Source organism: Epinephelus fuscoguttatus, linkage group LG2 (assembly GCF_011397635.1).
Source record: "Epinephelus fuscoguttatus linkage group LG2, E.fuscoguttatus.final_Chr_v1".
Classification (NCBI taxonomy): domain Eukaryota; kingdom Metazoa; phylum Chordata; class Actinopteri; order Perciformes; family Serranidae; genus Epinephelus; species Epinephelus fuscoguttatus.
The window spans coordinates 37,011,579-37,037,394 of NC_064753.1; the positions used below are offsets into that span (position 1 = coordinate 37,011,579).

At 41.4% G+C, this 25,816-nt stretch overlaps 1 protein-coding gene across 1 annotated transcript in view; it reads right to left on the minus strand.

The window, feature by feature from the left end:
• The window catches only part of pde8a (phosphodiesterase 8A), a 64,535-nt gene extending 39,819 nt beyond the window's left edge, over window positions 1–24,716 (minus strand). The window contains exon 1 of the mRNA XM_049599196.1: window positions 23,230–24,716. Coding sequence (XP_049455153.1) covers window positions 23,230–23,382 — 153 coding nt within the window. The 5' untranslated portion in view covers window positions 23,383–24,716. The remainder of the gene's footprint in view (window positions 1–23,229) is intronic.
• Window positions 24,717–25,816: the final 1,100 nt, after the last annotated feature.

Genomic DNA, 25,816 nt, shown 5'->3' on the forward strand with positions numbered 1-25,816 from the left:
CATAAAAGCTGCTTTGTGGTGTGGTGTTCTTTACATTGGAGCGACAGTAACGAATCACAATTAAATTTAAATAAATTAAAATATTGCTCTGCCATCATGGTTAAGAATCCATTACTAAGTTTTAACAAGATGCCGAACCAAAATGTGCCTACGTGCAGCAAGCATTTTGCTAATTTTGGCCAGACAAGCTGTAGAAGCTGAATCTATCCAAGCTATGTTATGCCTGGTTTTGATCGCTGTTAGCTTAAACAATGCCCCGACCTGGTGATTCACTCAAATAGTTGTAAGTATTAAAGTATGTCACCACTGGCCAATATTAAGTTTGTCAATTTAACTTTTCCTCTCTCCTAGACATAATCCTTTTGAAATGTTGATATCTAGTGTTTTTAGCGAGCTATGGGCATTCAATTAGCGTTTCAAGCCCTTGGTTGCACATTCTGGTGCTGATAGTTTCCCCCCTGGTGGCTGTAGTTTTCCGAGTAGCGCTCTGTCTTTATGTACCCTTGAACTCCTACATCGACTACCTCAGACTTGACACTGTACAAAGATTCATAAGCCACCCTACTTTACACATCATCCAGACTGGTGACCTGTTGTTGTTGCTGTGTTACTGTTACCTAGTTTTTCTATTTAGTATTTATTTTATTTTATATTTACTGGACATTTGCATTTTCTGCTATTTTAGTCCTTGTATGCTGCACTGTTTTATCTGCACTAAAAATAAATAAATAAAATAAAATAAATAATGTTCTGTCTTATCTTATCTTATTTTATCTTATCTTAGTTTTATTGTTTGATTTCAGATTTTCAGCCACCATTGACACAGTACAGGAAACAGAATGGTGCCAACTCTGTGTTCACAAACTTGAGTATTACAGCTAAGAGGTTAGAGAGAGCGCTGGCCCCCCCTCTTTCTCTCTCGATCCACTTTTATACTCTATGCGTCTGTGGTGGCAGCAGGTGTGCAAAAATGAGGAAATACAATATGTGGTTCAAGCAGCAGCCCAAGAGCCAGCGAAAATCAACATAGTCCATTTACAACAGTTACCCACATTGTTCTGATACAAAGCGGGTCGAAAAAAGGCAACTTATATCTTTAACAGCAGTGGAAAAGCACAGAAGACTGAAAAGTGTTTAATAAGACAAGCAGGAATGTCTGAAGATACAATATTTCTACCTGGTGTCATTATTGCTTTAACACTGTATCCCCACCCCCCACCCCCCTAAATAAAACCATCTAACGTGTTAATGTAATTGCAGTTCATCTGTTTAGAAAATATCTGCAGCTGCGTGTGTGCTGGCTCTGTCCACATGTCTTATCCATGGTGACCAAGCCCACAGTCAGCCAGGCAGAAGACTTTAGTTGAGTCACTGGCATGGCTGAGGGAAACTAGGCCACTGTGGATCAGTTTGTCCCAGAACATCCTTGCTTTCTCTGTATTTCTATCTCTGCCTCTCCCTCTCTCTGTGTGTGTCTGTCTGTGCGGTGGAACGCACTACAGAGGAGAGACCAGCCCCCTGGAACAGACACTACAATATCCTGCAAAGAACATGGTATAAAAGGAGTATTAATTTAATTTAATGTCAAAAACTAGATTCAACTCAATGTTCTTTTTTTGTCATCTAATCTTTCAGCTTTTTCCCCCTTGTTATTCAATGTGTGTCAGATGCAATGTCATGAGATGAACAATGTTCCTCGTTTCATTTTCTGTCACAACTGTTTGACTGTGTGCACATGACAGAAGAGAACAACTGGCTGCATTTTACATGAACTCATCTTCTTTTAGTCTCCTTTAATGATTGTTATCTTTCCTATTGGCACATTCCTACAGTATGTATACATTTTCTTTCACTACATAACCCTTCATCTGTAATTGTTTTAGTGCTCTGCTTGCTTTTGAATGGGATATGATATGAGCTAGGGCTACAGCTAATGATTACTTACATTACTGATTAATCTGTCTGTTTTTTAGGTGATTAATTGAGTCTATAAAATGTCAGAAAACAGTGAAAAATGACAATTATAATTTACCAGAGTAAACAAGTTGTTTACAGTTCTATAAATTAAAGTAAAGCAGCAAAATACTTGTGACTCTTTATGGTCCTTGAAAATATGGCTTCAATAATTTATTGACTGTCAAAACTGTTTTTCAGCCAATAAATTAATTGATAAATTAACTAAGTCTTCCAGCCCTACTCTGAGCTGCTTTTATTATTTATTATTGTTACTGTTTTTTCCATCACTTTTCTCTATGAAACGTCATCTGCAGAGATGCTTTATTGTATTTCCACAAACAATGTAAAATCATCACATATGCACTTATTAACGTAACTTTTTTTAAATTATATTTTTCAAAGTGCTTTACATATATATATAAAAAATTACAATAAAAAAGCAATCACATAAGCCACTGCTGATGAGGACAAGCCCGAGGCAATATAATAAAAAATAATTAAATTAAAAATTAAAACAAAAATCACAAAATATGACCACTTTTCAGGGCTGGGGGTTTCTACTGGGCATCGTGATAAAAAGCAGGTCAGTGATAACAAACAGAGACAGAACATTTTGCAATAATACATAATATCATCACGCCATTCTCTTAATCCCAAATACTAACTGAACACTGAGGTACATGACCCCACTGAGGTCCCAGTATGTGTCCCTCTGGGTACATGAATCCGATATGTCGATAGTAAAACTCACGAAATTCCACTACATGCTTAGTTACTGCTTTTTTATATAGCTATCTAAAGTCTACAAGGATATCGCCACAGACACAGCCTAGACACAGACACAGACATACAATCTCCAGCTTTTTGTGCGACTGCGACTTCATATCATATCACAGGATTGACACACGGTTACGCCATGTAAACCCAAACATAAAATCTATCGTGTCGTCACATCTGGAATGCACCTATCATTCGGGGGCAATATGGCCTGCAGTGTAAAAATCTGAAAGTGGTGGATTTAGGTCTCGTATTGCTCCCCAGTGCTCACATATATGCTCCACTTTTCCTTTGAGGTGCATGAGAGAAACACTATGGCTGATCTCTGGGATTATTCACATCTTTCTAAACTAACATCGCAGAGGAAAGAGACAGTCTGTTCCTGGTGTGTAGTGTTACCTCAAGAGCCCAGTGGTTTCTGGCTTAAAGGGTCAGTTCCCAAAATCAAATATACATATTTTTCCTCTTACCTGTGGTGCAAATTAGTTTTGGTGCGAGTTGCCGAGTGTTGGAGATATTGGTCGTAAAGATGTCTGCCTTTTCTCTAGTATAATGGAACTAGATAGCATTTGGTTGAAAGCGGCTAAAAAACAAATTTGAAAAGCTCAACAGCAATGTCTCTTTCCAGAAATCACGACTCACTTGCTAGAGGTAATCCACAGACCTTGTTGTGAGCAGTTTAATGAAGGAACTATTTTCTTTCTGGTGAACTACACCTGCTAACCATGTCACTGCGCAGAAGTGAGCATGGATGTACTCATGGACAAGAGGCCCATGCTTTTGACATGATGTAAAGATTAATGGCGTCCTCCATGGCTAAGTTGTAACATTAGCGAGCTTGGTGGTGTTAGGTAAGCTTGCAGTAGATGCATGCTTCACGTATCACTGCACAGAAAAAAAAGGGTGCATGTCCTTTTAAGCCCCACTCCCGAAAAGCTCAGTCTGCCCTAAATGGTCAGCATTTAAACCATCATTGCAAACAGGTAATGGTCATAAAAGCGAGGAAAGCGGCACATTTTAACATTAAAAAAACACTGATAAAAGCCCTGAAACACAACTGGACATGTTCCAGCAGGAATACGATCTAAAATCGGGAAGAAATTTACGACATCGGCAAATAAGATTACATGTTTCCCTGACGCTAGCACGTAACTACGTGTAGCAGTGTAGGCTACGCAATGCCTTTCCAGACATCATGTCCTGGTTACTGAAGATAATCCACAGGCCGTGTTATGAGCAGTTTCATGTAGGATCTATTTTCTACCAAACTACACCCACCAACTGCATCACTGCGCAGAAAGAATCGTGCATCTACTCATGGACGAGATGGCTCATGGCCGCCTTCTTGGCTGAGCTGTAATGTTAGCTAGCTCGGTGGTGCTAGGTGAGCTAGCAGTAGACGCACGCTTCCCTCTGTGCAGTGATAACGTAGAGGAAAAATAGTTCCTACATGAAACTACTCACGACAAGGTCTGTGGATTATCTTGAGTAACCAGGTCATGATTTCTGGACAGAGACATTGCTGTTGAGTTTTCAAATGTATTTTTTATTTCAGCACTTTGAGCACCACAAGTTGAGTGCCATCTAGTTCCATTATATGTGAAGGAAGGAAGACATGTTGGCAACTCCAACACCAAAACAATCTAGACTGATAAATAGCACTACAGGTAAGAGGAATAATATGCATTTTTAATTTGGGGTGAACTGTCTCTTTAAGCTCTTGTATGTTAAGTAACAATGAGTCAAGGTAAATTAATGATATGATGGCTACACACGCTGCTTGTTGTACACAGAACACACATCAAAAACACACAATGAAGAGAGAAAAACAGCAAGCTGAGGTTCCTCTTAGTGAGGTATTATAAGCTACTAATACATGTGTCTTCCACACGCCGTCCCAAATACAGCAATTTCTAATCAGTCACGCATAAAAGCCCCCACACACATACACATTGTCTTTTGTGCAGCGCTTCCAGAGTACGCCCTGACCTTTATTCTGTCTGCGGTGACATCTCTCCTACCTCACCAGATAGTGCGGAAATTCAAGCATACGGGAATGCACATACACACGCAGAGGGAAGACACCGAGTAACTCACAGGAGACTGAACTTGTCCTGGAATTCAGTCCCAAACGCCCTTGAATGACGTCCGTGGTTTAAAAATACAGAGTTTGCAGAAAATGGATAGGTTACTTCATCCTTGGTGACCTGTCCCTGTTTCTCACTGGTGTTTCCACACCTTGCAAGCATCGCCTCAGATATCACACAAAAAAAGACATCACACGTGAGCTGACTGCTGTGGTGCAGTCTCTATTTTTTACAGTTCAACAAAGAAACATGAGAAATGGATATTTAAGCCTGTACATACATACTGTACACAAGAGCGGACCCTCAAAAGAGCGGAGTCAGAACACCAGGATGCAACGTTTCATTCTGCTCCTACAGAGAAAATCTGTTTATAGTTTTCACAAAAATAAAATGTGTATTTGGATTATATTTGTTTGCGTGTGACATCAGAGTACATGCTGCATTCCCTGAGCCCGTGGCGCTGCCTAGGCCTGCTTGCATGCCCTGTGTCCATAGTGGCGCGAGTGTGTATGTGATCTGTGCGTCACTGTGCCAAGGAGAGTAACTGAGGCCTGGCAGTGGAGCAGCTCCTGCCGACAGGCCAAGTGACGGGGGTAAGAGAGTGTGCTCAGAGCCCTCACACGCTGGCCTACAGGGATCTGTGAAGACGAGCAGGAGCAGAGGGGAGGGCCACTCTCATTAAACACGGAGAGGAATACATACTGTTCACCACGCCGCTGCATGTGAGCTAACTGCCAAACTACGATGATGAAACTGAGGCTGGGATTTCTGAGGTTTCATTTCAAAAGACAGATGATATATTAATGAGATATCCTTGACTTTTATGCCTCTCCCGTGGCTGTGTTTATATTTTGTCTTACTTCTCCCAATTTCCCTCTTCACCTTTAAAATAACTTGTATGAACGTTGTAGCTGTAATGTGTCCAATCTGGGGCCCTGACCACTTTTGTTATCTGATTTTAAGGATCCAACAGCAATACGAGCAAACTCCAACTTTTGAATCTTAGTGGGAGATCTCCTGAGCCTGTACGGTGATGAAAGGCAGCCTCTAGAGACGACATGGCAGCAAGCATGCCTGGTTAAAGGGGTAATGCAGCCATTTATTACTGTACTTGCATAAAGTTAGGGGTCTTTTAAGAGACTGAAAGGGATATCAACGATTAACCGTTGACAGAGAATATTTTTGACCGGTAAAACCTAATGGTAAATGAACTAGCACTTGTATAGCACCTTTCAAGTCTTCTGACCACTCAAACACTGAAGAGTCACATTTACCCATTTACACACTGGTGTCAGAGGCTACCATACATGGTGCCGCTTGCAACAAAGCTTAGACATTCACACACCGATGGAACAGTGGGTGCAATTTGGGGTTCAATATCTTGCCTAAGAATACTTTGACATGTAAACCTTAGGAACTGAGGATCAAACTGCAGATCTTCTGATTAGTGGACGACCTGCTCCACCTCCTGAGCCACAGCCAGCCCTTGATTCTGCTACTCTTCAGTTTACTGCACTGTGCACTACCCGAGTCTGGTGGTAACTCTCTAGATCGAGGTACCGCTCATTCAGCAAATACCGCTACTAACGCCATCCCGACCTGACAGCGTTGCTGTGGAAACATGATGGCCAACCTGTGGTCTCCCCCAGCTCACCGCTAAGAGTAGGCGGCTCAATTTTGAGCTCTAAACCCCTTTTAGCTTTGTTAAACAGGTTTATGTCATCACTGTTAGCTCCGTTAGCACCATTAGCCGTATCAGGGTGGCTTGTGGTAGGGCTACCTGAGGGACAGTGGAGGGTGCTACCATGTTTCCCCAGCAATGCAGTCTCAGTGGCCGTACCAGTGATAATCATGAATGAGTGCCGCCACTAGCTAGCTTTCACCCAACCCCCGTGATGCGCAGTTCAGAGCAGCCAATGCTAACATCGGCTAACCAGTGGGGAACAGAGGGTGTGCAGTGGGCACATGTTAACCTTTAACCTGGCTAGACGGGTGTCTGTCAGCAAAGCCAACAGAAAAAAAATAATAGGCAAGACATTTACATCACAAAACATTTAGATTTTACCACCTTTAAATGGATAGCGCTTTAAAATGCAGAGCTAAAGTTCACTGAGTCAAAGGAGCGCCGGACTAATAGGAAGGCCTCTTGTGTTTCGCTTTTTTTCTTAAACATTTACCAGTTTGTTACCAGTTAATGGGCGTTGGGCTATCAAAAGAAAATTTAATCAAAACAGACATCCCTTACACAGCTAAAGAAAAGAAACGTCAAAATCAAAGCAGCAGAGGCCAAGTTATCCCATTTATAGTGCCTAGCATAGGTCAAGCTCCCAAAATACCAGATACTACATTTCCCATGTTGCAACAGCGTCTTTCATAAGACCTTCCCCGCCTCCCAAATGCAACGTCATTAAAATCCCACACCTCCAATTTGTAACACAGGCTTTCTGTTATCTAATGATTATATAATCAAATTTAAAGTCTTAAGCTTGAGCCAAAAACAATTGATAGAGTGCTCCTTTAAAAGGAATATAAACATGGCATCCACTGTTTCTACAACCAGTGAGTGTAAATTAATTAAAGACAGAAGAGATCCTCGAGAAGCTGAGCACTTTCTCCAATGTTCACCTTCAAGGTATTTCTGTCCTTATCCAGATTACCCTGAAATCCCCGTAAGACCTTGGCAATCCTAAGCCATCCAGGGCTCTGGGGCAGCCCCTTACTAAAACCTCCTCCTCTTCCTCTGCCCCCAGATGCCTCTTTCTGCACCACTGTTACTGCACGCCTACATACTGGGCTGTTTCATTTTCTCTTTTATTCACTCCCAAATAACACCCCCATATTACTGTACATAAATGCACCAAATAATACTTATGATCATGTCTTAATAGTTTTTTTCCCATGTGCTCCCGTGTGTTTATTAGCTATAAATGCTAAAACTTTTTCTCCTGAGTGTCATTTGCACTGTGACCCATGGGCAGCTGCTGATCAGGCGGCGTGTAGTCCGCATTCTCCTTCCTCTCTGAGCTCATTCCAGGTAAGGTCAAAGGCCAATAAAGCAAAAGGACAAGCTAAAGGAGCTTGGGAAGTCTAAGTGGGACACTGCCTCGTCCAGTGACACTACAACGTACTGTAATCTTACCGGGAACCTTTCCATTGCAGTCAGCCACTCCTGTTTCTCAGTCCAACCAAATACATAACAACAAGACAACAAGACAAACAACAAGATAAACCAGAAGTCCGTCGGGCTTGAATAAGAGGTCATTAGCGTAACTTTGCAGCCATACCCAACTGTACAATCTTAATTACCTCGCCAGCCCTGTGGCCTAAAGAGAAGATTAGAATTAGTAATACGCCCACGACGGCCGCACCACCCCTGCTCTATCTGCAACTCAGCGTGGCTCCACCTCTCAACAACAGCTTAGATGTTTTTGGAAAATATCAGATGCGGTTCTCCGGAGCTCTTCAGATGGCTGCAAGAGCATTAGATAATCACCGGACCCCCCCCCCCTTCACCTGCTAAAACAGGAGCACTGATGTCACCGTTGCATGAGGGATCAGTGAGTGACACGAGCTGGAGCGCCGGGGCTTGGCACACTTGATTTAAACACGCACGCAGACAAACACTGGACGAGGACTGGGGATTTGATGACATGCCAACACACACATTTATGGAAGTTTGTCAGCGCACATACACATAAAGCTAAAATATCCTGCTGCATTACTAAAATAAAGGGATTATGGGTAGAAAATAAATGCTTGCAGTAGTAAACAAAAAAAACCTGGTAGTGGAAAAAAAAGGTTAAATCAGGCTGACAGCAACTTCCTGTCGGAATAATAATGCCATTAAGTGATATTATAAATTCTGTTTCTCTTTGCAACTGCACTCAATCTACTTTATCTATCACTATAGGAATCTTATTTTAAAGCATCTAACATAGAAATAAAATAAAGTAGAATGGACATTGTTTGTTTTGGTCATCTGACGAGTACAAAAGAAAAAGGCAATTGTTGTTGTTATTATTATGACAACATGTCAGTGAAAAGTGAGTCACCTCCACTAGTTCCTTAACAAACAGAAAAATACAAACATGCATCAATCCAAGTTTCTCTCTCTCACAGAACTAAGACTAACGCTAGCTTAACTGTCTTGTTAAACTCATCGTAAAACACACTTCATTCAAACCTGACAGAAACAAAAGTCATGTAGTTAGTTCATCCACTGTTTTAACGATCACAGGCTGTGATTCAGTCAAAATAAACCCCTAATTTACAGAGTTAGATGTGAAAACATGCTGTTCTGCATGCTGTTTATCTCCACAGTCTCTCTATGACTCTCAGCTGTCCACTGAGCAGCAGCTCTCAGTGGTTCTTCAGAGGGAGCTATAGAACATCATATTGCAATAAACAATGGTGACAAAACAAACAGGAAAATAACATTAATTCATTCATTCGTTTTCCGTAACCACTTCTGTTGGTGGTCACAGCGGGGCCGGAGCCTATCTCAGTTTGACATTGGGCGAGAGACAGTTCAAAATAAAGTAGTTTGATTTGCTGTACTGCAAATACAGTGATATTTCAATTTTGACATTTCCCAACTAGATATTTGTTAGCTTGTATAATTCAATCTCTTCAAGCTTGTTTCTGCTTCCATACTAACCCTGACATTTGAGTGAAGAGTTTTCTTTAAGAGCCTATTAACAAAGTAGGACATACACATTAAAATATGCAACTTTATTGCAATAAAATGCAGTCACATAGCTTACTGATGTAAAGTGATCATTAGAAAATGGAGAAATACAACTGTAATTCCATCTTTAACGTATTTGATGTCTGTGGATCTACTGACAACTCAACAGGAAATCTTCTTTGTTCTGTCATTTAGATTTAAAGCTTATTTAGGACGTCTAATTTACCATTTCCTTATGCGTTCTGTATTGTGCCACCCTACCCAGCACTATTTGTACATTTTAAAATAAAAACAGTGTGATCTCAAACCTAACTTTTAATTAAACACCGGATAAGAGCAGATGAATGCAGAGAGGCAGTTGATGTGAGGCGACATGCATTCGGGGGATTATTTTCTGGCAAAGGCTTCCAATTTTCCTGCGAGTCTCAGATGATTGACATTAAGTAGAGAGTGATGTGATGTAGTGCTGATATGAAAACACTTAATATGGACACAATAAAAACAAAACAAATTTAAGGCTTTATGTTTATGGATTATTTGGCCCAGAAAGATTATGTGGAAACTGTTTTTGTGCAGAAATTATAAAGGTAAGAAAAGGGGACCTGGTACTTTTAACTATGCTGACTGTATGCAGACATCAGCAGGAATGATGTGAAAGAGAAAATCAGCAAAACAAACACATAAATATGTTATCTGTATTGGGTATGATATAGTGTAAGATTTCATATAGCTCCAAGCTGCTATTCTGATTTGATTCTGGTTACACTACACAGTTAAAGCAGACAACTTGTGAGGAATGTAAACAGGCAGGTGTATCAGGTACAATATGACGCAGGTACCTTTGACAGACATGCAGGAATGTTTAAACTATTGATTCACTACTATTACAAACTCAAGTGTGTTCAATTGTCTTTCATTGTTTCTCGCGTGCATGCCAATTATTTTTAATGGCACATGTACTCTCATAGTTTCCACTGAAACATTTCCTGCTCTCCTATGGCTTCCAAAATGCCATCTAGATTATAAATCACATCTTCACATTTCACACCCTATGCAATGACTGAATGTTCAAAAGTGTTTGGTAGCAACTGTAGCTGGCCCCATAGAAAGAGAAGTGTAACATTATTTTCCCCAAAATGTTTTGTAACTTTGGACAGAAGAACACTGTAGAAGTGGGAATAAGTGTTAGAGCTCTCACACACCAAGCCGACAGTCGGCCGTTAATCAATGTCGGGCCGTCAGCGAGCTTCTGTCGCCCTAGTTTTTATGGCATGTCCCACACTGTGGACACCAGTTGGCATCAGTTAGGGGTGGAGCTGGGAGAGCCTGTCAGTGAGAGAAACCCCTGTGACTGGCAGTTCAGCTCAGCGCGTGAGAAGTGAAAACTGAGGAACACAAACAACTAAAGTCAAGAGGATGTAAGATCAAAACAAACTTGATATAGTAGGTTAGATTATTTCTGTAGCCATTGAGCTCATCGTAATTGTTTGTGTTGTTGTTTGTGAGCACACATTAAATATGGGATTCAGTTGTTAATGAGCTAACTGGCTAACTAGCATCTTGAATCCATCCTGTTGGTCTTCTGCAGTGTGTTCCAATACCCATACTTCCATATTTCATAGTATGCCAGAAAAATATTTAGTAAGTCCCGATCTATAGTAAATCAAATGCAGTGTGCCAAAAATACCAGGATGTTTTACTACATCCGGTCTGATTTTGCAGCATGGAAGCCAGCATGCTTTTCTGGCTATTCTGTCCCACAATCCTCTGCGCAGTGAACGAAACGTCACATCATCTGAGCTGCAAGTCACATTCAAGGGACTGATGACCAGTCGAATAGTAATAATAGGAATATTAATTGTTTAAGTGAACAAAATAATCATAAATATCACAAACAACAAAAGGACGAAACTATAAAAATAATGACAGAAAACTACAGATGTAATTTCACTGTCGCAAATATAATATGTTCTAATCTACAATCTGTACAGAAATAACTTTAAAGCTAAACTACATACATTGCAAAGTAAAAACAGCAGAGCTCTACGGGTCGATCTCTGTCAGTGGCGAACTCCAAGGTATCGGATATAAAAGCGAGGGGGTCAAAGTTCAGGGCGTAATATTATGAGAAAGCAGTATGTCCCGATAGTGTGCACACTGCATGCAACAGTATACTTTTTAAGGACAGCTGCAGTATCTACTAAAACTAAAAAGAAAAAGTATGCAACTTGGAACGCACCCCTGGTTTTGTTTTTTGAATGACGAATACAGACTACCGCCGTCTGCTGGTTTGGAGGGTTATTTCCTCTCATGCAGGTGCAGAACGTACCTGCTAGTTGGTCGATGGCTGAAGTCTTTGCAATGTGTTCAAGTACAACTTTTTGGCTGAGACACAGGCGATGCAACAGTTGGCCTCTGTCGCCACTAGGTCTTTGATGTGGGTTTGGTGTGTCGGGGCCTTTACTGTTTTCAAAACAAACGGCTGAAGCTCAAGTAAAGTAGAATCATTCAATTTGAGTCAACTTCATCACATCAAAGCCAAATTATATGGCTATATCTACCTGAATTATGACAATAAAAGTTACGTCAAAAATAGTTCTTATAGTAAATACTGAATCAACTTAGCAAAAAGTTTCTTTTATTTTCTTTAACTGGTCAGGGTGTATTGGATATACTCATCTTGAGCCATGGATCTCAGTGGGCAAAAGGTGCTTTTGTTATATATTAAGGCCCATATGTTACACACACACACATACATGTACTCATTTAGACTTGGATTTCTACAGAGAATTTTCTGATCACAATTGAGTCAAGCAATGCAGACAGCCTCACTTCCTGTGTCTGCATCTTGGCTGCAAAATTCATTTGCATGTCACGGCCAAATAGTCTGCAGTATTCTGGTACAGATGAGTATCTTGGCAATATTTTTTAATACAGTACAGCCTGGTCTAAAGTGACCAAGAGAGGAAACTGATCAGACTAAATTGTTACAAAGTGAGTTGAGCAATGCACTTAATTGTCATACTAACCCAAAATGTGTCCTTGCAACCACACACCTCACACTACAAAAAAATTTGCATCATCTGTGCTCTGCCCAGTAAAAACTATAAGGGATATATCAGCTGAAGGCACAGTATATCTTCTGAGCAAAACGCAGGACACACTCCAGAGAGTTTTACGTCACAGCTGTGTGTCCATTAAAACAAGGAAGGAGTCAAGCCCTGCTGACTTAATGCGGTGTTCAGCAGGTGAATGAGTGTCTTGCGTGTTACTACAGCCAATAAGCTGCCGGCCTGTTCACTTAAATCCAGTGAGGCTCTTGTCTGCTCAGCGCTTCTTAAGTGAAGAAAGGCAGTAAAATGAAGTCAAAGCCTCAGGAGCATTTTCTGAAATAGTTTCAGATCAACTGCCAAATTTTGCTGTGAAATACCCATCAGGTTTATAATTTAATACTAAATCCACCAATTCTTGGAGCTTTGTAAATCTTGCCTCAGGAAGACTCTTTCAACACGCTGTCCTGTGCACAACCTTTCCTCAGTTTATTCTGGCTCTAAGGACAGTGGTGTGACGGAGCGTGAAAATGGCCAAAGTACTCCAGTAACCAGATGCTGTTGACATGACTGTTAGCATTGTTGTGTTGTGCACGGTCCACAGTCGCCACATAAGGCACTCCTCCAGGGGAGATTAAACACTCGCCTATGGACACTGACACTGTGACACCATGCAAGAGAGATGACTCTCAGATGAACTCTTCCTTCAGAGGAACAATGATGGTGTGTTCTGTACATGGTGTACTTTTCAAAACCACTCTTAAGTGTGGAATTAAGACCTCGAGAGATGTAAGTATGGAGGGTACGCACATGACATCACTGTGGTATGTGAAGGGTGCATTCACATGAAAAAGAGCAACCCTGAAAACATGGCTAGAACAGTAAATAGCTGTGGTGCTACCAACTGAACAAATACCAGTTTCTTTACAGACTGCTAAAGGCTAAAATGAAGAGAAGCTGATGACTCACTGAAATCCAACAATAAAGTAGAAAAGATGGTGCAGAAATGTGGATTTATGAAACATTTTGAGCAAAATCATACACTTTTCTGTTTGAACTGCTGTGATTCCATCTTTAAAGAATTTTGGGAAACATGCTTATTTGCTTTCTTGCTCAGATTTAGATGAGAATTTAGACTTTTGTGTCTATACTGTAAATTTGAAGCTACAGCAAGCAGCCGGTTAGCTTAGCATAAAGACTGGAAGGCTTGCCTGGCTAGCCTGCCTCAGTCCAAAGGAAACAACTGCTGCCGGAGCTCACCAGAACGACTGTAAGTGAGGAAACAGAATCGTCAAAGTTTGCATAATCTAGTTGAAATTCATTCATTTTCCATCACTGCTTATTCTGTGGGGGTCACAGATGCTGGAGCCTATCCCAGCTGACATTGGGTGGTACACCCTGGACAGATTGCCAGACTATCACAGGGCTGACCCACAGAGACAGACAACCACACCTACAAGCAATTTAGAGTCACCAGTTAACCTGCATGTCTTTGGATTGTGGGAGGAAGCTGGAGTGCCCAGAAAAAACCCATGCTGACACAGGGAGAGCATGCAAACTCCACAGAGAAGAAGTGCTCCCCCACCGCGGGGTTCGAACCCTCCAAAACCAGGAACCCTCTTGCTATGAGGCGACAATGCTTGCTACAGCACCACCATGCTGCCTGTTGAAATTCATATCAATTATTTAAAAAGTGCTTGACAATCAATCATCACTAAAGCATATGTCATGCAAGAGAGACAGTAAAAACAAATTGACTAGTCAGAGTTGTCATACTGACATTTAAGGACAAGCAAGAAAACAGTGGTGGCCTTTGCACAGCACAGTGAATTAGAGTGTTTTTTCCCTCAGTCTATAGCTAATAGTTTACTAGTAAAGATGAAAAAGCAGCAAAACATCCTTTCATTTTTTTTGGAACAGCTAAAGAAGTAAAAGTTTACAATGATGTAAGTTAAACAACTACTGAATCCTCCACATCACGGGGCCCATAGAGCACATGCACTAGAGACTAATGGTGGCCTAGAATCTAAATTCCAGTTTAGCCTCTGCTAACTTGGGATAAAATCATGCAACTATGTGAAACAACTAATTTCGCAGGGGTTTTGATGCTCAAAACATTGTATCTGATTTACAGATGTCTTTATTTACAATTAAATCAATGGGGAAAAGTATTTTATGGTCACATGGCATCACATGACGGACCGCACTGCGTAATTCCACAGTTTGGCCACTACGTAAAGTTGGCTTCATAGCCCAGGACTACAAATACTAGCTAGCTAAGTAGCAATGCTAATACTAACGCAGGCCTGGTTACACAAGCAAGCCACAACCATGCAAACAGGACAACACACCTGCCTACAAGCACCTCTAAAGCTCACCAATTAATATGACGTATCCTGTTTTGTTTTGTTTTTCTGTACAAAAACTGCAGTGGAAAAAGAATAAGCTGTAGTTAACATTTTAATTAGTGAGCTGTAGAGGTGCTGGTAGGTGTTCACAAAATGTCAAACTATATATTAAATTGCCTTTTGACTGTGACTGTAGTCTCCTCCCATAGAGTGTTAAAAGACGGTACACAAAATTCAATTTCTGACCAAATGTCTACTGAGCTTCAGTTATGTTTTGTGGATATTTTTTTACCTATTATTATTAGTATATCATTTTGCTTTCCTCCAAGACTTTTTCACATGAAAAAGTTACAGACTCCCATCAGCCAAAAGTAACAGACACAAAAACTCTTTAATCCCCTCTGCCAACTCTCAGCTGACACATTAGAAATACATATCAGTAGCATGACACCACGACTCCCGCAGATGCTCGCAGCTTAGAAAGCGCAGAAATTGGGGGAGACACAGTCCAGGAGGAGCTTAACAGGCCACCAGTGGACATGAGCCCACTCACATCTACATTCCTGTGAGCTTCTGAAAGAGAACAGAGAGCGCTGCTACAAAGTAAATACTTGTAGTGCCTTGTTTTGGAAGAACACCATTTCCATAATCTCATGAAACTATCACATGCTGACCTTATGATACTAAATTCTTAACCTGGAGGGGGAGCAGAAACAAGCTTTGAATGTGGCCTTATTTGTTAAGACTATTTCAAAAACAATGGGAGGTTCTGTTTCACAAGTACATGCACCCAACTGACACCTCATAAGGGAGCGAGCTCTCTGAGATGAAGAGACCCACTGTATCTTCACTCAAGGTGACAAAGGGATTTATTATATTATCCTAATTTGATTTCTACAGAGGATCAACGCTTGCACTGTCAGCAGTGGGAGACTGTGGTGCCATTACATCAAGTGCTGGAGCTGCTTAATGCTCAGGAATAGATTGGTTCTAGGAAATAAAATGTATAAATACTGTACTAACGTCATGTTTCACCCTGAACCCTTGGACGACTCGTGCTATGTACAAACATTTTGCAGGGTGATAAGCTCCAGAGCTGCCAATACATCAATCATTGGACAGTGGGTGCTGCATGGGCCCCAACTGACTTCCTCTCAACTCCTTCTGCTCATGTCCCGGTGGAGATAAATGACACGGCAAAAAAAACCCTCGCTGCCCCTGCAGACATGTCAGACAGGACGGGAAAAACGGGGTCACACTGCAGCTGACATTTTGTTTAAACGAACCATAATGAACAGCCGAAGTGATGTTTAAAGTCTGTATTGAACTATTTTGTGAAGTTTCTTTTGATGTCAGTGAATTTTTCTGAAAATAAAATAAAAAGAAAATATTGCTGCACACCTGACTGTGTGACAGGTGCGTTGGAGGAAGGTGCAATCTTGAGAACAATGAGAGGAACTACAGCACGCTGTCTCGCTTACTGCTGAAATATTTATTTAATTACAACGTTCCAGGCTGTCCGACCTTCATCAGGTATATCGGCAGCATCACAACAGATCCATATGTGCTGTATATGGGAGCTGCTTCAATCATCCAATCAGAGGGCTACACAGACTGGTTTGACTGATGATCACCTTGAACTTATGTAAAGCACGTGCGTCACCATTCAGAAAATGACACTACAAAGATAAGACAGATAGGTTTTGCTCCTACTCTGTTATTCTGAGAGGAGTTTTTGTGTCTTCCTTTTCCCTCATTGAGACTATGAACAAAACAGGATCTTGTCGTGCGTGAGATGTATGATGTGTACGGTAAGAAGATGGTGGCCGCTGGTGAAACTATTTCCCTGGACAGTAAATCATCATCGGGTCGTCATTGGCATGAGTCAGTACAGTATCGATAAGTAGCACAGACACATTATCACAGTGGAGCTTTATCAGGGGAAAAAACACAACGCGTCATCATCGTCACTGACACGAGTGACTTCACTATCAGCTGTCACAGCAGACGATCAAAGTAACGCAGCAGGAATGTCTGTATCAAAATCCAACATACACGTTAAATTTCTGTCCATTTTTATCTAAAAATCTAAGGCAGGGGTGTCCAAACTTTTCTGAATGGGGACCAGCTGCTCCTTGCATCATATGGGTTATTAAAATAAGAATTACATACAAATGCAACTGTTTCATTTTTCAGTGGAAAAGTATTCAACTTTCAACTGCTTCTGAAAGTGGCGACCTTTGATGTCAACTTTACGCTTCATTGCTGTTACTGTGTCTGCTACCACACAGGAAATGGCTGCTGTTTGCTACTATTTGTTTGCTTGTTTACTGTCTGTTCATGAAAACACAATAGTCCCGCCTGAGTCGTTCCTACTTGGTGCATGGCTACAAATTGTATGATAGTTCTGCCATCGTGGGGTGAACGTAAAAATACGAAGTGATCTTGCATGATTAACCAACATGTGTGGTCGGCCACATTTAGTATATGTTGACACGATTGGCCCCCTGTCCAGACATCTGACATGCTTGATCTAAGGTTACTGTCTACCAGCGGTCCTTGGGTATTTTTGTGTCACCAACCCTGCCGTTGTTGCCGTCACCGAGCTTCAGAGAGCCAGGGATGACGACGGGCGGGTTGGCAGGCAGGTGTCAGATCTGTGCAGAGCACTGAAACAAAAACACTGACACATTAGGGACAATATGATAATAACATCAAAAACACATGTTTCACTCTCGGTGATTTCTTTGACATGAGAAACGCTTTCAAAAGAAGCCATGCAACGCCACTGTTTCTACAATTTCAACATGTGAATATGCGTTTCCTAGGCTAGCGAAAGAATAGCCCGCCTTACTCTGCCCACTACTCTTGCTGGAACCTAACCAATCAAACCAACCAAGGCAACCAGTACTAGCCAATCATAAGGAGAGAAGGATGGGTAATTTCTTTGCTATCCTAGGATTCGCAAATTTGCTTTCAACACTGATATGTTGTTCCCAATGTAGCATTATCTGGGAAAATCATAGGTTGCATCACCTTAATGCATCATAATGAGTCAGAGACGCAGGACGCTTACCAAGCAACATCACTGGGTGGTCCGCATAAACGTACAACGCCAACATTTATTCTGGCCATTGGGTTGTGTACAGACACGATAGTGGTATCAACCCTCTCATCCAACTCTCAGCAAGAAAGATAAGCACACAAGCCAAATGTCAGACTGCTCCTACAACACTCAGTCCATGTGCCATTCGGGTGGACATGTTTGTCCGTGGTGCTTTACAGCACCAAAGTTCTGCCTCAGTGGGAACCAAGGCGCTGACTGTGGCAGTGTGCCAGGGGTTTGTGCCATGCTCTGAAGTCATAAAAGACCATTGTACATATACACAAGACATCCTTGATAGACATAGATAAGCATGGTCCATCACTTGATCCAATCAGCAGCTGTCCAGACAAAGACAACAGCAAGGCCATTGAAGTCAACTGAACGTTAGCATTTCTATGAGTGCACAGAGAGACTGCTCCTATTGTGTATTAAATCATAAATGGAGATAAATGTATTAACTCTGGATGTTTAGACAGTAATATCCAAGAATTAAAGTTTTTTTTTAATAGAGCAGGAGCAACAGACAGGAGTGAAGAAAGTTTGATAGCCAAATGAAAGAAAGTGAAAGAGAGAGAGAGAGAGAGAGAGAGAGAGAGAGAGAGAGAGAGAGAGAGAGAGAGAGAGAGAGAAAGAGCCAATATCAGTCTCCCTCCTTTCAGCCAGCAGAAAAAGCACAGTGGATTAATTCATCACCATGCCGAGCCTTTGCCCTCCTCTGGAATAAATTACCCAATGACTCTCAACTTAGACTAAACACACACACACACACACACACACACACACACACACACACACACACACACACACACACACACACACACTACTGACCAGAGAGCACACACAAAAACAGTGGGAGAGAAAACTGACAAATGGAGAGAGGCTGCCCAGGTCAGCCGTGTATCATATCTTTACTACGCACCCTTTGAAACTAAGATGTATCACACGAGGTGTTCACTTCAGATTTTTTTTTATGTTTTGCGCTGCGAGTTAGCAACAGTTAAGTGTTTCCCCACATCTGAGGCTTTAGTTTAGAAAAGCAACCTTGTGTGCCTTGTCACTTCTGGGGATGGGAGGGTTTAATGGGGGGGGGGTCTGAGGTATGGCTGAGTGATTCCACCACTTATGTTAATGCACACAGGCTGGAATCAGGCAGCAAGCAAGATGGTATTACTTTCCAGATACTTATGAGCTTAGCACCTTTATTGCCCTTTTCCATTTATAGTAAGAGGTAACGGTAAAACTGAATCTACATTAGCTGTTCAGAGGGGGAGAGCTACTTGATTTCCTTGAGTGGGGGCAATCAGACAGGAAAAGTCAAGGCCAGATAAATGGTGTTGTGTTTGGCTGAGGTCTTTCTCTGTCTGTTTGGCCACACACACACACACACACACACACACACACACACACACACACACACACACACAAATGCCCACTATCACAGGACCTTGTACTTGAGCCTTATCATCACCAGAGCAGCCCAGATGGTAACGTACCCTTGACAAAGACTCACATCACACTCCCAAACTTCTATTGAATCGTTCTCACACTGCAGACGCCTGCACATGTTCTCTCCCCGTCTCTCTCGTGTAAACAAAAATGTAAGCAGAGATACAGCACGGTTTTAACATTTGCTTGATTCAATTTTGTAATACGGGTTAAACTTGTGCACTTTACTGCAGCTACTGACAGCTGTGGGCAGATGTGGATACATGCGTGTGTGTGTTCCCTTAAGAATTACGGTGGCACAAGCCAGGGCACAGACATGCACACAGAGACTAAAAACAACACAAACAAACAAACTAATTGAGATGATGTGGATCTAATATAGTTTCTACTGAGGCTGCCGCTAATGACTATGGTCATTATTGATTAGTCTGCTGATCTTTTTCTTGTCATTTGGTCTAAAAATAGTGAAAAATCACAATTTCCTGAGGCCCAATATGACATTTTCACCAGCGGCTGCATGTTTCATCTCACCAACAGTCCCAAAATTCAAAGATATTCAGTTTAAAATCACATACAATAAAGAAAAGCATTACTCCTCACATGTAAGATGCTTGAACCAGAGAATATTTGACATTATTGCTTAAAAAATTACTTTAAAAACGAAGCAAAACTGTTTCAGTTTGCGTTGCTCCTATAGCAAGCGGCAGCCTCCGGGGCTGAAAAATGAAGCCAACACGGAAGTGCCAAAAACTTCAGTTCTTTGAACAGCTGCTTTAAATGATAGGCTGTCTCCCGTTAGTGTCTGTAACTCCTTAGTCAGATTGACTCCTTGCTCCACCACAGCTCCAGCCTCTCACCCAAATATGGTCACTTCTCACTAAAAAAACAAAACAAAAACAATATGGCGGCAGTCTGCAATTGGGTGACATCAAGATAGCTACGTTCATTACTCTTAAAGTCTATGTCCAATAGACTTACCAGTATTGAAAATGCCTCTGATACTGCCTAAACTGCTGGATCGGGCATCGGAGAGCACGCAAGTCTATGCAATAATCCGATAGGTCATTTATTGGTGAACTTTAAAGCAGTTTCACAGCGGGACAAAATGGCAGCTCTCCTAGAAATCAAATCGTCTGCGCTGCTCTGAAACAGCTGCCTACACAGCACGTGGCGCCGTGTAGCCACCACCATTTCCGGTAGACAGTGTAACGCTAGCTATAAGCAAAATGTCAAATTAAATAACAAAAGAAATTAGATGTCATTTATGCTTTGTGTGTTTTCATTTATGTTGAACAAACAAAGCTTCTCAAACTTTTTGTGCCCAAGGCACATCAAAGGGCACGCCAAGACCTCAAGTCACACCTGTATTTATATCTGTGCACAGTAGCTTCTATGACGTGTGTTATCACTCTTATCACAACATGAGACAATAAAAATGTGAAGAAATAAGACAGGTAGCTTTCTTGATACGGTCTACTAGTTTGTCTTTGCTGTGTACAATGAAGCGATCCATTGTCCCACTCATGGCTTTCCCCTTTTAATTGTGATCATCCCTCAAACTGGCTGCCAATCGGGGCTTTTGATGTGTCACACACTAGAAATTCCCTCGCGCGAACAGCAATAAATGGGTTTCCCGTGAAGGTTTTTTTTATATTGAATTCAATTAAATTACATTTTTTAGCTAGCCTCTTTATTACAAAATGAGTGTACACAACATACTGATACAGTTAATTAAAAATCCATTCATAACTTTTTATATAGGCCCAGTCAAATACTGCAATTATAATGTGTAGTTATCACAAAATCCCACTGCACACCTGGATTGGCATCACCATTTGAGAACCACTGAGCTAATCAATTAATCAACTAGGCTGATCATTTCAGGTCTGGATCTGGTGCAGCAGCACTATTTCACATAAAGCAGTGACATCTCGCAAACTTTCTATTGCTAAATAGATTCCAAATTAAATGCAAGAAATTTGAGCTTTTATGACAACGTTTTGCAAAACAGACTTATTACGTCTACGTGGAGCAGGCACGCAATTCTACAATAATCAATGGCTGTAATTGATTTCTTTTAGGATACAGAAATCAAAAGAGCTGCAACAAGTAGCAACAGCATGTATTACTGACCCTTGAACGCATCACGGAGAAGCTGATGTGCACATGATTTTTGGTGATAACTTCCTTTTTTATACATTATGATGAAAGTAAACCCGACCCCTCACTGGGAGGGGGCGACCACGGAGATGACACCTTCCAGAGCAGGAATTAACCATTTCCATCTGAAGCAGATTTGTATACCATTAGTCTTATTCAATCAGGGGGCTAATTCAATCAAAGGCACAGTGGGCGTCTTGACGTGGGGGCATCTGTCACACTGACTTCTCACTGCATCCTGCAGTGACATTTGGCCACAAAATTCAGCTTGACAGAGGCCCTCAAATAGCCCGCGGTCTGTCAGACAAACGCAAATGAAAGCAGCCGACACACAGACGCACTCATGCACTACTAAAATCACAGCATCACACTTTTTTTTTTTTTTTAATGGATGTTTTGTGTTTGCAGACGCCTGCAGATGTACATGCAAACATTACAGTGCGAGCTTCCTTTGATTTTATTATCCACTGCTCCAGGCTCCTGCGTCATTATTCCTCATTTAGAGACAGAGTACTTGCTAATTACTCCGTTTTCTAAAAATGGGATACAGAGTGTTGTCAGCACCCTTGAACACCAGGATCTTCACTTCTTAATTTGCTACAAAAAAAAAAAAACAATACATCTTTCTCTCCTCCAAACACACACCTGCCTGTTAATCTGAGTAACACTGATGGGTTGTTCTCATGTGACCTCTTACACAATAAATAATGAATAAAACGCCAAATAATCACATCATCATCTTGATTAGAAACACCTATTTAGTACCTGCACACAGGCAGGCGCACCACAGTGGGTTATCCTCTGTTAGTGTCATTATTTGTGGTCCAATACCTTAATGGGACTGTAATTTTTCGCGATGATGATGATGTAACACTCTGGTGGCAAACTTTCTGCTATTATGTCACTTAATCTCTTTCAGTACCTGCTCCAACTTTTCATTCAGATGTCCACTTCATATACAAACGTCCCTGTGAACTACTTGTGTCGTTCCACGCGTGAAACACAAAGTTTAGGCCTCGATAAAAAGAGGATATCCTATTGCATAAAGCATAACTAGTAGAAAGGTGAAACAGAGGCCAGAGCTGTGTCAACTGAACCGTGTCAGACTACAGATGTCAGTGCTTCGTGCTGTCAGATTTGGGTTCTATAAAAGTGCGTTACTGCAGCAGATCGTGTGCATCTGGAGTGACTAAAAACTGCCAAAATGTTGGAGTTATAGCGGCTATTAAAAGTACAGGGAGAACAATAGCACAGGTTGGTGTGGTGGCCTGTGACCCCATGACCTTTGAGTGTATATAAAGTCAAAAAAAGTTGCAGCAAAGTTTTCAAGCATGTATGGGTTCAAGTGAGTTAAAATCAAAGGAGTGCAGGTAGCACGTGCCTGTTGTGCCAAATAATTAAATGTATAGTGGCGTTTTAATGCTTTACCCCCCAGTTCAGTCCACTGGGATGTCTACTGGATATTCTTTCTGTAGTTTCATTATTAAAAATGATTTAAGTTTGGGGTATCTGGTTAATCATACACTTTAAACTGCATGTAACACACACACACACTGCCACACACACTGTGTTCCTGTGTCTCTGTAAGTGTAATGAATGCAGGGTCCCTCACCTTGCAGCTCGGGGGTTTTAGGGGTAGTCCCGAGGCAGGATTTCCTTGATGCTGAGTGGTGTTAGTCTGCTGGGGTGAGTGGGAATCCTCGGACTCTTTTCCACTGTGGTAGACCACCCTATCAGAGATATGAATACTTGAAGCACAGCCCATGCTTCAACCCACTTCAGCCTTTTTTCTTTTTGCGCAAGTGCTTTACTTTGAGGCTACCCGAGTGTCATTCGCCCTTCTTTTTGTTTGTTTCACAAGGTCCACTCTTCCACTTAAGGTTTAATTGTCTTAAATATATATCTCTATAAATACACATATATGTATCATCTAGGCCACAGCAAAGCCGGTTCTCCAATTGCTCTGACACAAGGCATGAATAATATATCTCCCTATCCCCCACCCCCCGACCAGGAAGCTGATTTCCTCCCTGTCTTTTTCACATGAAGTTAATTGGAGGTCTTTAATCAAAGCAGCTGTCTTATCCTCGAAAACTTGGATCCCGTTATTCTTCAGCTGGACTGCTCAGATCCCCATGGACGATTTGTATCCCTCACTCCGGCTCCTGTTCTCGCCTTCTTCGTACCAAATCACCATTTTCTCATTTTCCCCCTCAACTTCAGTGTTATCAAGTAGGCCTAAACACACCATGGAGTCCCCCCGCCGGCTTCATGCAATAGTTTTATCCATATTTTGTGTCCAAGGTTTCATGTGTAGTCGTCCTCCCCCACCCCGGAGCCATCAAATATGATGTTTTTCCTCTCTCTTTCTCTCTTTTAAACAATCTGGGTGCCCACTTCAGCTCAAGACACGGGCCATAAACCGGTTCTCACGACACTTTGCTCCAGTCCTGAGCGGTTCATCATCAACAGGCTGAAATATTCACACTGCGGGGTGTTATTCTGGCCAGTCGCTCCGATGTCAAACACCCTCCGTAAAACATAATGCCATGATTATGTAGTCCGACAGCACACTCCATTTATCAGGCAGAAATCACCAGTTTAGGAAGCGGGGAAATCTTGGTGGATGGCTTTTTGCAAACCTCCATTCAGAGGCATCCGCTGGCCGGCTGAGGATGATCCGCCTGATATAAGAGGTCCAAACCCGGGTGCAGTTGGCTACAGTGTCAGCAGGCTCCACGGTTTGTTCTCATTGTGGAGGAAAAAAGGGATGTAGAGGCTGTCAGATTGTAATATGTGGAGGTACCACCTCTGGAGAATGCACTCGCTTGAGAGAGAGACACACAGAGAAAAAAAAAAAAATCTAAAAAAAAAAAAAAAAAAAAAAAAAAAAAAACAGAAAAAACAAGACCGCTCCGTGTCCACAAGTTTCGGATCTGAAATCCGGGACGGCCGGGTTTGTTGGCGGTGAAGCAGAGCGGAGGTGAGGCAGCACCGAGCTACATACTGCTGATTTTATGTTTGTCTTTTCTCTGCCTTTTCTGGCGTTTGCCCTTCCAATTCTTCAGCACTGCTTGACAGCGGCACATCCAATAAAAGCACCCGCAAGGATTGACCTACAGCCTTTACTGACGTTAATGCAAATGAGCTCCGCGCAGCTAATCGGCGTCTTGCTCGGCGCCGCTGGGTGGTCCTCCGCTTTCCGTGGGAACTTTGAAAGCAGGAAAAGCAGCTCTCGCGGACAGACACGGAGCTGGCTGCAGGTACTGCCTCAATGTTTCCCACACACGGCACAGGCGACACGGGTGAGTCTGTTTCTGGTGGGGTTTCCACGGTTGTATCTCCTGTAACACGAGTCTCATTTACAGCGGTTATTTAACGATGTTTAACTGCCGCTGAACAGTTTGGAGCGAATCTGAAAGCTACGGAATACCAAGTGGGTCAAAATGGATTTCATTTAATATCACATTATTTAAAGAAAAGAGAAAGTTAAACACATCCTACATAAAAATAGCAATATAAATAAACTACTTGACTATGTAATACAAAATAATAATTATTATTATTTTTAATCTAGTGGCCAATAAAAAGACAGCAGGACAAGTTTATTAAGATATATTTGTAATATATTAATAATTTATATTATTTTCTGTAAGGCAAAATCATTTCTATATATATATATATATATATATGCTTGTTTTTTTCTCTGACTATATTTATTGTTATGTACCAAAGCATCAAGGCAATGAATCTTATTCTGATTGATGACGTCCCATAGAGGATGAGGAGGAGTAAGTCAGTAAAACATCAAGGTAAAATCCCTGTATGTGAAACCTATTTGTCGATGAACCTTATTTTGATTTAACTATTTGGAAAGTACAAAAGTCACTGTATGAAAAAAAATATGTACAGAGATAATAATTCAAAACATATGTATGACTTTGAATGTTTGTGGTGCTTTTTCTTTTCTTTTACTATATTTATTGTTGTGTATCAGATTACTTGTATGTGAAAACCCATTTGAGAATAAATCTTATTCTGATTTAGCTCCAATAACTGATATTGATATTTGATTGTTATTCAGGACATTTAAAAAAAGACATTAGCATACAAACAAGCAGATGGACAGAAAGAAAGCAATATTTACAAAGAATGAAAAGCAAATTGAGTGGGAGGAGGTATAAACTTATTAAATCCCA